The sequence below is a fragment of the Apis laboriosa genome, unplaced genomic scaffold (genome assembly GCF_014066325.1).
Source record: "Apis laboriosa isolate Shangri-la unplaced genomic scaffold, ASM1406632v1 scaffold45_cov149, whole genome shotgun sequence".
Lineage (NCBI taxonomy): Eukaryota > Metazoa > Arthropoda > Insecta > Hymenoptera > Apidae > Apis > Apis laboriosa.
The window spans coordinates 2,269,250-2,285,652 of NW_025223361.1; the positions used below are offsets into that span (position 1 = coordinate 2,269,250).

The window sequence follows — 16,403 nt, forward strand, 5'->3', positions numbered from 1 at the left end:
TATTTTCAATACTTTATTATTTTTATTTTTAAAAATAAAAACACGTGAAAAGTAATTTTACTTTTGTGTCTCGTTAGAATAAATTATTTTAAAATAATTATTTTTTTATATCAAATATCATTTGTCTCAAATAAATAAAATAAATATATAATTTAATATGTACATTATTATACATGTAATATAATATATATATTATAAAATATTGAATTAATTAAATAATTAAAAATATTTATTATTGCATTTGCTATCAAGAATACAATTCATCAATTTGTTTTTCTTTTTATGTATTTATTCTTTAATAATATGTATCCTCAATTTATATATAAGAGCCATTATATGAAAATCTGTATTTCGGATACATTTGATGATAGAATTAGAATATTTGAGATTTTATTTGAGAAAGTATTTGATTATATAAAAAATAAGATGAAAAATTATTTCAAACAAATTTCAAAGAAATAATTTAGAGAAAAATTATTTATACAATCAAATAAGCCAACACAATTATTTCAAATAAAATAATATATTAACTTGATAATTATTTTTTTTAAGTAAAATAATTTATTTAAATAATGTCCAAGTTATGGAGCATTCTCAAAGTAATATCAAATTAAATTTTATTAAAATTTATTTACAATATTTGCATCTATGATAAATATAATTATGGTATACAAACTCAATTATATTAACAAATTTTTAACATTTCAAAACATAGAATATCATTTTCTATTTTAATATTTCCAATTTGTATAGATTTATTTGAATAATGATGATTTCTAATTAATTATTAACAAAACTAATTCTATTATCCTATATAAATTCTAGTATCCTATATAAATGTTTAAATTTTAAATTTAAAAAAATCTCAACAATCCATTGATATCATCTTCTAAGACCGAAATTATATAAAATAGAATTTTCTTTATCACATCATTATTACTTTATTTCTTTAAAGTTTACTTATCTTTTATTTAAATAAACTTTTGATAAACCATATTTGAATCAATTCTTGAAACAAAACTCTGCTTGTGACAACAATTGAATTATTGGAATTTGATTGAAATTTAACCAAAAAAACTATATATTCAATTTCTTGCATTTATTTTCGAGTACGTACGCGATTGCAGAGATTTCGCATCATAGAGACGATGAACAAACATACGATTAATTCATTACCTTCTAAATGTAGAGATAGCATCGAAGATGATATGTATCAATCATATGGTAGTCGTGCGAGTTCGATATATCGGTAGAAACAAGTCCACTGCGATTACGTACCTGAAACAAAAAGAGTACATTCGATCAGAAATAATAGAAAGAATAAAAAATGCTTTAAAGACGTGTGTTTATCGCGCGATTTACAATTATTCGACAAACAATGTTCAATTCGTAGCATATTTGTTCATTGATTGCAAATATCCTGTGTTAAACGTATATAATTTACGAACTGTTTCCATTTACTTGCGAACAGGCAGTGGATTGAACTTAACGTTTCAGTTATAATAGAAAAGAATAATTTTGAAAAAAGATAAAGTATAATTTTTAAATATTCAATTGTCAATTATATTTTTTATCGATGGAAAAAAATAAAGATTTCTTTAAATTCAATAATTTTTTTAAAAGATTGTTTTCATGCGAGCGAAGATATGAGATATCAATTTTTATCTATATATAATAGTTAAATTTCTAAGAATAATTAAAATTTAGCTAAAATAAAGATTAAATGGTATTTTTTTGATTTTCATAATTGTTAAAATCGATACGAAAAATAACGATATATTTATCGTTTTTCGATAAGTTTTTCAGTTTTCCTATTTTATTACAATTTTCAAAATATTGTAAAATAAAAATATAAATAATGTATTATTGAAATTGATATAATATTTATAGCAATAAAATCACAGTATATTACATCATTTCAGGTATAGTATTTTTTATTTTATTTGTTAATTTACATAAAATATTAGCGAATAAATAAAAGATAGAATCATCAGAACATTAAAATTGCTGGCTATAGATGCTCAAACATACAGATATCCATTCAAAATCCATCAATGGCTTATATAAGAATGCTAGAAATGATAGAATGATGTTTCAGCCTCGTGCAAGATATTGACTTAACCCTATCTACTCGATTTCTGCAATCGCAATACGTTTCAACGTTTATAGATTGCTTAAGTATTCAGATGTCAATCGATGCTGCCTGTATTTTATCATTAAAAATCAAAACATTCTTTTGATGATATTGACTTTGATGTTTCTTCTGGATGAATGAATAAATAAACAAAGATTTGCTCTTATGCAAATTCAATGATAATTCTGTTTTATAATATATGAAACATTATGAATATGTACGTATGTACGTATAATGATTAGAGAGAAATATTTTTATAATCGTATTTTTTTAATCGTATTGAAGTATCGAAGAGACTTGAATCAATGAAGTTTCATTTTCTAAATACAATAGAAATAAAATAAAATATTAAAATATAAAATATTCAAGTTTCAAATATCATATAAAACATGAAAAAAATGATACAAATTTGAGTTGATTTCACACATTCAAATATGCTTATAATCTATTACGTTCCATACACGAAAATTTTTAAAATCAAATTTTTCAAATACTTTCTCGAGTCTATATTTATATAAGTCCATAAGTCTATCCTTTTTAAATTCATTCTACGTACAATTAGGTCATATGGAAAGAAAAGAATCACGAAATCGAAATGAAAATAAAGAACGTTTTGTATCTTCAAAATGATGGAAGAAAGCGAGGATCGGTGTACACAACTTGCGAAATCGAAGCATCCTACTAGAACAGCTATTCGCTATAAATCAAACGACCCTTCTCCAATTTCGTGGAGTTAGTGCTTCTCGTTCTTCCCTTCGAGTTCAACTATTTCCCGCTTTTTTTTCCACGGGATGGCCTTGATCATGGGGGTTTCTAAGTTGGCAAGCTCGACGATGGATCGATAAAGGTCTGGCCGCCCTGTGCCATCCACGACATTACCCGAATTCTATGGATTCCTCCTCGACTCGCTCTCGATTTAATTTACAGATTATGCAGAGATGTTGTGGCGCCATTTGATAAATAATAAAACGAATCGGTAGAGTAAATAGCAATTATTGTGTATACCTTTTCATTTTTACATTATCAACAATATATGACATTATTAAATTGAAAATAATTTATTTTAAGAAGTTTTTCGTTCGATGCGATTTTATTTTATTAATATAGTAATAATTAGTGAAAAAATTGAGAAGATGCTGAATCAACAAAAAGGTAAGAATAAATAATGTATTGGAGTAACGTGTCAAATTGTGTATACCTTTTCGTGTTTATGTATCAATAATATATGACATTATTGAATTGAAAATAATTTATTTTAATAAGTTTTTTGTTTGATGTGATTTTATTTTATTAATATAGTAATAATTAGTGAAAAAGTTGAGAAGATGCTGAATCAACAAAAAGGTAAGAATAAATAATGTATTGGAGTAACGTGTCAAATTGTGTATACCTTTTCATGTTTACGTATCAATAATATATGATATTATTGAATTGAAAATAATTTATTTTAAGAAGTTTCTTGTTTGATGTGATTTTATTTTATTAATATAGTAATAATTAGTGAAAAAGTTGGAAAGATGTTGAATCAACAAAGGTAAGAATAAATAATATATTGGAATAACGTGTCAGATTGTATGGATTAACATTTAGTTTATTTATATTTTATATATAAATAATATTTTATATATAAAATATTATATATATATATTTTTGTTAATTTAATTAGTTTAGGTAACAGTATAGTTTAGATAACAAATGAAATTCATAAAAATTGAATTCATTTCACAGAAACATGTGTATCAATTTGTAAATTTAATGAGAAATCTTAGGCATCTTCTCTCCAATTACCTTCTAATTCTTTATTTTTTTACATAAAGGTGGTTATTTTCAGAAAAACAAATTAACGAATATAATTATATAAATTATGATAATCGATATAGTAATTTAATGTAAATTACATGACGAGGTCAGTTATAAAAGAAAATTTACATTCAATTGAAATTCTTGATTATACAGATTTTTTTTATTCGCTTATCCTTCTTCATTTTTAGAAAAATTGCGTATACAATTGCGTTTTCAATGGATAATCACGAAAAAAAATTGATCATTAGCGAATAATATATTTTTAGAATATATGTAATAGATGTTCAACGCTAACATGATTTTGATGGTTTTCCATTTGCAAGGTTATGTGACAAAAAATTTATTAATACGACCACAAATAACGATAATAATTATGTAGAAACCCAGTAAAATATCTCATTATTGTTTTTTTAATTGATATAAATGATGACAAACACTACTAGTCAAAAGATTAAACGATTAAAAACTTCAAATAAAAATATTTTTGCAAAGTCACATTTATTAAAATTAAATCTCACATGAGTGGAAGTTAAAAATCAAATATTTGCTTTTTTGTATTTTTATCAAAATGATTACGTTTTATTTCTCATTACCTCTGAACGAATTTTAAATTAAATTCCATTGATTTCCTTTTCACTAAAATAATTGACAATAAATATTTATCGATAAACGTTATTTTTAATTATAAATGATTTCTTTCGTATTATTTACAAAATATTCTTCATTTTATGCGAAATATTAACTGTTTCCAAACTTTTAAATAATAATGTATTATTAACGCAAACGTCAATTACAAAACGAGTTTGAAGATCGTCCACAAGTATAACAAAATAGTAAATGCGATTATTAGATTTCCTGAGAAAATACGTAATAATTTAAATTTTGAACGATATATACAGTACGTAGTAAAGAAATTCTATTTTCTGTGTTATTTTGCTGCCAAACGTTGCATAGCGAAACGTTTTGTGTAAAAGAATTTATAATATCTCTCAACTCAAAATATTTCTTATGTATTGTGTATTATTATAAATTATAACATGTATTAGCACGTCATAATCTATTCGCAGAAAACATCTAGGTAAAATAAACGTCATGTTTTGCACGATTAAATAAACTTTTCCACGATCCTGTCTGAAATTCGAACAGCCAAAAAAGAGACTGACAAAAAATAATATAATTAACACGACGAGAAATAATTTTATCATTATATTTTTGTTTCTATTTAATTTTGTTTAAAAATCTTATAATATTTTATTTTTAAAAAATGAAAGGACGCAATTTATTTATAGTTAATTGTTTTACTTAGTTTAATGTTAAAACTTATGTAAGCGACAAGTATTTTAGATGAACAATTAAAATTACCAAAAGGGAAATAAAAATTTATTGAAAGATATTTGTTTTATTAAATTTCTTAAGGAGAGAGATATTATGAATATTATGATATTTATAGTTTTGATAGGAACGTTTTTCTTGAATATTTGAATTAATTATCTCTTAAAGTATTCTTGAAAAGAATATTTCAACTTGAATTTACTTTATCCTTGATAAGTGAAATCTAATACAATATTAAAATAATAAAAACAAACTTATTTATTTAATTTACATATTCATTTTAAAATATCAATAAATTACAATATAAAGTTTAAAAAATATTATTATTATTATTAATATAATGAAAAATAAAATTAAAAACGTGTTTGAAAACAATAAAAAAAATTAAAACTTCAAAGTTCTTTTGAAATGCTTCTAAAATTAATTTTACTCTTCTTTGTGCATACCAATTCTGGAATATTAAAAGCAAGTTTCCTTTACTATTAAAAATATAATCGAACAATAAAATACAATGTTTTTCTAATTAATATTTTTTTATAGTTTATAATATACAATTTAATTAATTCTTATTTTTTATCGATGCATAATAATCAGTATTACATAATTATGATAATGATCAAATTCTACGAATGGCTTCTTCATTTCCTTCAAATTGTGGAAACGATCAATTCTAAGAAAATGTCCAATGCAAGGTCGAAATATCTACTTTACTAATCTAAATTAATCTAAGTCGAAACTATACGTATACATTATAGATAAAAATATCATATACACAATTAGTACAACATACTTTACCACAATGCGATTATTGTGTGAAATTGATAACAATTGCGATAACGCAATACACGCATGTATTTCACAGTAAAAATTTCTAGATGCGAAGAGTGATGTGTAAATCAATATTTGCGTTATTATCATTCGATTTATTACAACGTGTAACATTTTGTCAGCTTATATTTTACAAACGCGTCAAAATTAAAATTTAAAAAATTCCTCTATACCGGAATTTTTTAAATTTAAAGATCCATTTTTTTCTCTCCAAAAATTTTCTTTCACGCAAAAAAAAACCTGAAATCTTTATTGATCTAAAAAAATAATTTGAAGTAATAATTTAGAGAACGTTCAATTTCGATGATTTTTGAATATATTGAATATAGAAATCAACCAATATTTTGAATAATTTTTTTCTTATAATTGTCAATAGATCTTGAGATATTTATAAAAAAAAAAAAAATAGTTAAAAACGAGCCACGATATAACGATTTTTCGTAAAATCAGTCAAATGTAAAGTAATGATATATTTCAATAAATCTATGACAAAAATCTTAAACTTCGGAAACTTGAAAGAGAATACAATCCATGACTCTAAATACAATGTGTCGCATTTGTATTATACTACTGAATTTATACTGTACTCTACGTAAGTACTGCTCTGCTACATTACCAGTTTATATTATATATATATATATCACTTATGTGTCCGTCACTTATCAACTGTTTACATAAACACATAGCGGCGGTCAGAACCTAAAATGTATATAATAACGGATGAGCTAATATCACCATACTTAGTGTCTATCAATAGCGGGCAAAAATAAAAGATAAAGATAAAGCAATCCTTGGACGACTGAAATTACAATGGCCGAAGTTACAACAATAGATAACTAATTGTAAGTATGATGCTGTTAATGCTATCGTTATAATTTCGATCGGCTAAGCGTTTTATATTTCATTTTCTTTGAACTCGTTAAAAGTAAGTCGGTTTAAGAACGATAAGGAAGGTATTATAAAGTGGAAAAAAGTGCAAATGATATTTATTAGATCATCCTAACGAGTGACAATCGGCTTATTAAAAACGTAATTTTATTAGAAAAGAAATTAATAAAAATAAAAGAAATAACAATTCTCTTCTCGAAAGATATTTTATTTTTTTAATTCTTCAAATATTACAATTCAAATATTCAAATTTTTTATGAATATTAATTTATCTTGTATGAACAATTTTTCAAAGAATAATCGAATGTAATATATTAATTTTATTATTATACTTTATATTTCTATATATAATATGTAATACCATTTTAGTGAGGAAAAATTTTCTTATGATTTATTTTTTTGTAAATTGTTTATTTATCGATGTAATCTATTTAATTGATAGATGAATTCTAAGAAATAGAAGCGCAAGAAATAGAATTCTATTGCTACTAGAAACTACTTGAAATATTGAAAAATAATTTTATTATTGTTTGATTTATAACACATAGCAAAATTCCTATCTGTATTATTATAATTGCATATAATATGTGAATTTTTTTTTTTGTATTTTAATTTCTGTGAGAGCTATTCCACAGAATTTTTATCTAATGTAATTATTAATTGTTACAAAGAATGATATCTATATCATTATTTATTCCATGATGTTTACAAGAAGCTCAAATGTTTTTTAAGAAGACAATAATAATAAAAGATATATTAAATGAGATTTAAGCTGCTTACTTTTCATTAATTATCTATAAAATTTTTCGATGGAAAAATTTCTCCATATAATTTAATGCAAATAAAATATATAAAAATATATTTTATCAAAGAAAATAATTTTAAATAAAATATTTTATAATAAAAATAGTTTTTGTAAATATTTCACTTATAATCCAATTTTCAAATTTTCAAATACACAGCTCGTTTAGTAAAATAAAAAAATAAAACATTTTTCTAGATGCATTTCATTTTAAATTTACATTTAAAAAAATTGCAATTTTTTTAAATACAGATTCTTGCATTCAATTCTTCTATTGTAATACTTATTTATATTATAGTTAAGTGAAATTTCAAATTTCATTGTTTTATTTAAAAACTTAACATGAGAAATATATATTATCATTATATTATATTATCATTAACATTAAATTCTTTGTAAACTTATGAAATTGAAGCATAAAATTTACAAATATTACAAATTGTAATTATTATAATTTTATAATATATATATATATGTAATGTATATGATTCTTTATTAATAATAATAATGAATAATATATTTTAATTTCATGTCATATTTCTATTAACATTATCTTTGTAAACCTATAAAATTGAAGCATAAAATTTACAAATATTACAAATTATAACAATTACAATAATTTTACAGTGCATATATGATTCTTTGCAATTAAAACTAGATTTCTAAAACGACATTACTTGAATACCTAATAACCAAAGAAACATAATTATTCAATCAAAACTTATATATTATATAATATATAATCTTCAAAACTTGAATTCTATGTATTAAGAATAGATATATATCTTATGATTTTTTAATAGAAGATATATCTTTTCACGCGTTCCAAACGAGCAAGTCCAATATGAGTACAAATGTAAACGAATATGTAAACGAATATAACGGAAACGAGCTGTGTTAGGAGATTGGTTGTATACATTTGCGTGTATAATAATCCACAAACGGTACGAGCTCGTGCGTGACGATGCGCATCGAAGCTCGTTCTAGTATCACGGGCTATTTAATTCGAGTTATCGCTCAAAGTACTAGGTACCTTGCCAAAATCACTCTGCTCTTTTCTCTTTGTTTTTGAAAGAGATTCCTTCCTCGTACCATCAATCTTTCGCCATCTTTTTAAACTCGAGCGCTTTTCTATCGCCATTTTCACTTGATACGTAATATAATAAATAGTTCAACAAGCGAGGATTCGCGATCGAATTCGTTGATGGATCAGAAAAATTAGATTGTTAAGTCGAATAATAAAGAAGAAAGAAGGTACTTAATGTAATCTATAATTGATAACGAAGATGCTCGTGCTATCGTGTACATTGAATTTATCGTTTTTCTAATTAATAGCATGTGTAGGAAGATATATAAGAAATTATAGCATCTTGTGATCAATAATTGGCAAAGAAGAAGAAAGGATTCACTGGATCGTGATGATAATTTTACATCACGTTTGGTCTAACAAGTAAGTCTAAAATTTCTATGAATGCATATAGAAATGTTTTATTAATTTATTCATTTATACATTTTTCTTAATGAAATTTTTCTTGTCTCAGATGTTCCTAATTTTTTGGTTTCAATGTTACAGTATTTGTTGCAAATGGAGACGTGAAATTTGCAAAGTTTGAAAATTAATATTTATAAATAAGTTTATTTAATCTTTTATATTTTCAAGTACAATTAAAAGTTTTTTCGAAAATTATGCGTGTATTATTGATACATTGGTCGTCATAATATAACAGTAGCTCGTGAAAATAACTAAATAATTTTTTATTTTTAACGAAACTTTGTGAATATGTAGAGGATAATGAGTTGTACATGGAACAACTTTTTTTTTTCAAAGTTTCACTATGTTTTTGTTATTTGAACTTTGTAATAAATATATATAAACTAAAATAGAACAAAATATTCGAAATTTAATACTTTAAAATTTTATTTAAAAACATGAAAGAGTATTGAGATTTTGGAGATCGATTCCAACTTCCCTTAAAGGGATTTTCCATCAACAAACAAATTTTTTCACGTGCAACTCATTATGAGTCAGTGCAATTTCTGCATAGAAAAAGGACAATTAAGAATATTGTTAAACGATATCGCAAGAGTTCTTGATTATGAGTCAGAAATAAATATAAGATCTCAAAACTTATCTTATGATATTTCACACCTCGAGAATCTTCATGTTACTTGTGATAACATGTTGGATGGAATGTGCATGTTATTCTATCGACCAATATGATGAAATATAGATGAAATATCTATTTTGTGAATCATGGACACATGGCAAGTATACATCGTGCGAAAATCAGTATTATATTGGATTGGCCAATAAATAATGTCAGATTTTTCCGTACGAGATTGTTATTTTGAAAACAAAAGATTATTAGTTATCTAAAAGTTGTATAGTTGTATAGTTTATAAGTATAATTAATATTATACGCATGTATAGTTTAAAAATTGAGACTATAACTTAAAAAAAAAATAATAATGATTTTAATTCGAAAATAAAAAATATGAATACAAAGAAAAGATAATATTTTTATTGCATTTTTTTTATTTTTGCAAAAATAACAGTAAAAAGATTCCTGAGAAATCTTGAATGAAAGAAACATTGCAAACATTTTTTTAGAATTAGAATTGTAAAGATGATTTAAAATATTTAGTAATAAAAGTTTTATTTTTACAAATGACAAATATTCTGATACTATTATTAAAATTATTAAAAATCAAATTTCCAATTTTTAAATTCACATTATACTACATAGATTAGAAATATCAAAATCTAAACTGAGAAAAAAAATACATCTATTATTATGTTTATCATCTAAATTTTAATTATAATTCTTTACCTAATATATATTATTTTTGTTTATGAATAACGTTATCAAGAATTGTTTTTTATCATTTTTAATAGGATATGTTATATGTTAGTTGTTTTTAAGATAAAAACTGGTCAAATGATAGGGATTTAATGACAAGAAATAAAATGACGTGTAATTTAATGTATTTGAATATAATTTAATATAATAATTTCAATTTAAAAAAAATATAAATATTTAAATATGATACATTTATTTATTATAAGTAATAGAATTTCAATTATTCGTTCAAAGAATTTGAAAAAAGAAAAAATTGAAAAATTAAATTTTAAGAAAAAGTTCTTTTACTCAATATTTACTTATTTAACTTTATCTTAATTCATAAAACATTAAAAGTAAAAAATTTAAGAGTTACATTAGATAAATTTACAACATTTATATTTATGTATCATTTTTTACGTGAAATATCTTAATTACAGATATTCCAAGATTATCTAAAACAAAAAAAATTTCATATTCCTATCCTCTCTTCGAATAATGCTTATAACATGATGAAATTCACAATTTTAATGCAATTATATTTTCTAATTTATAATTTAAGTGAATATGCCCACTTTTTTTTATATAATATACTATACAACGATGCATTTGTTGAATGCTTTATCATGTAAAACGCACTACATTTGCGATACAATCACATACGAACGGACAACTGACGGTGAATAGAAGGAACAATAGTTAATTACCATTACTGGACACGAGTGTCTCAGGCCAGTTTACAACAGCACTAGTCGCTGGAAAATCAATATCCAAGTATATGTGCTAGTATTATTTGAGAGAAGCGACCGGTCTCCCTTCCATAATGCTTTTCTTCAACATATGGTATATGTGCGCGAACGATTTGCGTTAAAAAGATCGTTTTACGCGATTGAATGCTTTCCTATCGCGAATCATTTATAAAATTTTATTAAATTTCCGCGAACAGCCATATGGCTTCAGTGGCCCAATATTTCTCACGAACGCTTTTTTTTTTAATAGACAAATCAGTTGCAACTTGTCTTTCCTCATAATTATATAATAATATATTTTTGTAGCAATTCGAAATAATTGATTTTTTTTTATCAATTAGAATCCTTGAAAAATTCTGTAATTCATATTTTTTTATTTTTATGTTTGTTTATATTATAATGTTGTTAGAATGTTTCTGTTGAATTTAACGAGAGTTATAAAAAAATAAAGATTTTGTGTTTAATGTTGCTATATTTAGAATATAGTTTCTATTTTAATATTAATATACGAAAAATAAAGACGATATTTTTATTAAAAAAAAAAAAAAGTTATAACAACATATTCACATAGATTATGGCAAAAGTAATATTTATTATGATTACTTTATTAAAAAGTGAAAAAAAAAAAAACTAAACTAATATATGAAAATGCAGTATTCGAATATTTTATATAATTTTTTAATGATTTTTAACTTTTTTTAATATCTATCAATTGCTAATAAATTGAAACTAATAATAATAATAATAACTTGCTAATAATAAGATATAAAAAAATTACTAAAGATATTTAAATTTTATATTATTGTATTAAATAATAATTAAATATTTAAATATTCAATTTATTTTTAATTTGTTTTGTATATTAAGAATTAACATCAAAGAAGTACTGAACTTACTGAAGTATTCAAATGACTTGACATGCCTAAATAATAAAGTAAAATTAATTGAATTTTATTAATTCCTTAATGTTAATTCCTTAATGCTCATGTTAAATATTGAAAATATATGAATATAATAAATGAACTCACCATTTAATTTATATATTTTTTCCTATTAATCTTTATGAATTCAAAAATTGCAACATCTTATATTAAAATTTATATATAACTTATGAAAGAAACACAAAGTTTATTTTTACTGTTAATTTTAGTTTATTATAAAAAAATTTAATTTTTTAATCTTTAGAAAAATTAAGAACAAAATTTGAATAAATAAAATTTGAAAACTTACCTTAATTTTAGCAAACAAATTAAAAATTTTTATTAATCTATAAATTACTTCCATTTATTATAATTAAACTTTATTGAAAGATATTTATTTTTATCTACTAAAATTCAATTTTATTTAAATTATATATTCTTTTTTGCTTCTTTATTTCTCTCATTTATTTCTATTGATATGAATAAATTTTGAAAAATTTCTTAAATAAATAATTGTAAATAAAAATAACTATAGCGCCTCAGAAATTATTTTATGATCCATAAGTTGCGAAACACTGCAGCAGACGAAGAATCTACTAACGCGGAATGCATGCCAACAAATCTTCATTTTGTAAGAATAAATAACATAAAATAAAAGATAATAAATATTTACATATTTATTTTATAAGAGATTATATCTCATAAAAAGAAATAGGTATGAAATAGATATAATAAATATAATAAAGATTTTTATTTCTTCTAATAAGATTTGAAATAAAATTTTTTTTTTAAATAATGATTATATAAAGAAATAATATTTCTTGCATACATTTTAATAAAAATTCATACAAATATTATTTTGAAATAATTATTTCGTTGAAATATAAAAAAATAGTATTTTAAATAATATAATATTGTAATATTTCGAATAAATTTTTAGCTTTGATATTATTGCAATACGATATATTAAAATCATATTATTGTATAAAATGTAAATATAACATATAATAATTCAATATATTTTCAAAAGTTAAAGGATAAAAAATGAAAAATAAATGTTTTTTATATAAATAACATTTGAATATTAAATCATATCTTCAAATGATATTTATTTATAAAAATATTTATGAAATATTTATTTATGAAAATATAATTTTCTTTATATTTATCATTTCAAATTTTTTCCAATTTTGTAGAAAAGATTTAGCAAAATGCAGAATATTCTATTAAATTTAAAAAACTATAAGTAATCAAATATGAAATTTCAGCACATGGCTTATGCTTTATCAAATTTATTTTATTCGTTCTATGACACAACATCTATATAGAATTGGAATTTTCGAAACTCTTTAAAATTAAAATTTTAAATCCTAAAACTTCGGAATTTTTTATTAATTTTATGATTTGGAACTCGCGAAACATAATAAAACTGTATAAAATGATTTATAACAATATTATAACGATATAAATATTTTTATTTAATTAACAATAATCTAATTAAATTTATATTTACATTTAAACTCATTTTAATTAGTATCATTTCGCCAATTATATTAATTAAATTAATTACTAATTAATTAAACATCGTAATTATATATAGTAAAAAATTTTTCGGAAATCAAAAAAATAATTATTTTGAATTAATTATCTTCCTTTTCTCTTATCTTCATTTTAATAATTATTATTTGAAATAAAATTGTGAAAAAGTTAGCTTGTCTTTAATTTCAATAATTTTTAAATATGTTATAAAAACATTTTGAAAAATTTTTCTTTTACATAGTCGACCTTAATTTTTAAAATATTTGTAAAAAATTAGTAACTACTATTACGAGAATTTCATCATTCATATATATTTACATGTCTAGAATAAATTATGTTAAGTATACCACTATTATTTATCTTTTAATATAAATACATCGCAATACATATAACGAGTAAATTGACCAAAAAATTGAATCTTAACTTGAAATATTCATATTGGCAGAAATCATCATATTGTTGTTAATATTTGTTTATAATGAGTTTAGGCATTTCAGATTCTGAATAAAATAATTCTTAAATAAAACAATTCTTGAACGATTAAGATTATGACTGAAATTGTGATAATAGCAATCAATCTCATATTTATTAGCATAATATTATTAACATGAATTGAATAAAATTATAATATATTAATTAATAAAGTTAATGATAGCAACATCAATCTCATAATTAATTTTCCTATTATATATATATATATACATTTATTATAAAGAAAATTTTAAAAAATTCTCGTTCAAATCCATAAAGAAGTTTTTTGAAAAGTTCCGTTATATATTATGTATAATACATATTGATTGTTATCTGATTGTTTATATAAACAATTAAGTGCATACACTATCAAAGATGCATATGTAAAGACAGAATTCAATTATATATTGCTAAAAATATTTTGAGAATAATTCAAAAATTAATATACAACTGATTATATATAAAGAAAAAAGTTTGTCTTTAATGATATTTCAAACTCATTATGGATTATTATAAAGAGAATAATCGATAGATTAATCCTTTTTTATTATACATAAATTATGGATTTTAGTTTAAAGAATGCCAGGAATTAAAATTTGTTAAAACTTTATTTATTTGACAAAAGAGATATTTCTCAAGAAAAAAAAAACATTTTTAATTTCGAAAATTTAGAGAAAACAAGACAACATTTATAAATTTATCTATAAAAATATCAGCAAGAATGGAAGAACAATATGTGAGCAAACATAAAACTGTCTATATATTTACAATCAAAAAGAAAACCAAGAACGGATTGCTTCGAGTATATAGGATTCTTCATAATCTATTTCACGGCCGATTCAACATTCGATTGATCTCTTAGACATAACTAAAACACGTCGAATTTTTCGTAACAGAACAGTGTTACCTACCTTGTTATTATCGATCCTTGTCTTTCCCATAAAAATTCCACTAGCATCGAATCAAAAGCAACTAATGTAAAAAAATATAATGTTAAATGGTGATAATATTGTTCATCAATGATGTTTTCAAGAATAATTGTGATAAGAGAAATACATGAATAGAATATTCAGTTTCAAAAATATGAGATGAAACGATGTATGGACGGTTCTGTTGAAATTCGAAATTCTATTGCCTGATATTCGTTGTTCGTCGTTCGAAGACACGTGGTTGGTCCGCACATAATGTTTCCAAAGTTCAAACAAATATTACACTTATCACAGAGAAAAACTTCACCAAAAATGATATCGAAAAGCACGAGCAAAAATATGACCGTATACAAGCTTCATTCGTTCACCGAATCACTGAAATCATGGCCGACTGTTTCTTCGATATGACTAGATTTGTATTTGTAACACCTGTCAGTATAAACCACTAAACAAGAAAAAATAATAATTTTTAACAAGTTTGAACTTGAAGGACACAACACCATATTAAGTATACACAAAAATAGCATGAAAAGCGTCATAAATTTTTCTTTAAATGTCACTTACAATATAATGTTACGACAGGAGCACAATTTCCATCCAAAACGATCGAATCTGTTATGGTTATTCTATATTCTATTCTGATTAACGCAATACCGAACGGTTGAATCGAGTTGGATCCTTTCAAACAGAAGGAAAGAGGAAGAGAGAAAGAGAGAAGTGAAGAGAGAAAAGGAAGGAGGAAAAAGTGGGGAAAAAACAAAAACGAAGTATGAAAGTATAAAATGGCGTAGCAACAAGGGCAAAAATGAAAGAAATAGAATGAGGAAAGGCAGGAGAGAAACAGGAAAAAGACAGTGCAAAAGCGAAAGAAAAGCAGACTACAAGCGAATGGATGAAAGCGATGTGATTCGTAAAAGAATCCAAGGTAAAGAAACGAAAAGACGTAACGCGTGTCAAGTGCCACGCACGACTGATCGTCCGTGGTAAGTTTGGGGCTGGCGCCTGCGCGATCTGACCTTCCCCCACTCTTTCATTTCTATCCTTCTCTTGTATATGTTTATCGTACTCGCTCGCGGTCGACGCACCCCCACCATTACGGCCATCCACCCTCCGAACAGGACGATTCGCGATATTCTCTTACCGCGTCGCGTCGCACCGGAGAGCGCTC

At 23.3% G+C, this 16,403-nt stretch overlaps 1 protein-coding gene across 6 annotated transcripts in view; it reads right to left on the bottom strand.

Moving 5' to 3' along the window:
- The window catches only part of LOC122716347 (stress-activated protein kinase JNK), a 154,440-nt gene that overhangs the window by 106,150 nt on the left and 31,887 nt on the right, over positions 1–16,403 (bottom strand). For 2 of the 6 annotated variants that reach the window (XM_043939351.1, XM_043939350.1), the window contains one exon: positions 1,177–1,278. Coding sequence is in view for 3 of the 6 variants with exons in the window: in XM_043939347.1 (XP_043795282.1) it covers positions 15,218–15,264 (47 nt within the window). In the remaining 3 variants the exon portion in view is untranslated. Of the gene's footprint in view, positions 1–1,176; positions 1,279–15,217; positions 15,681–15,799; positions 16,176–16,403 lie in introns of those variants that run through there. The other 4 variants (XM_043939347.1, XM_043939352.1, XM_043939349.1 and 1 more) reach the window with 4 other exon arrangements.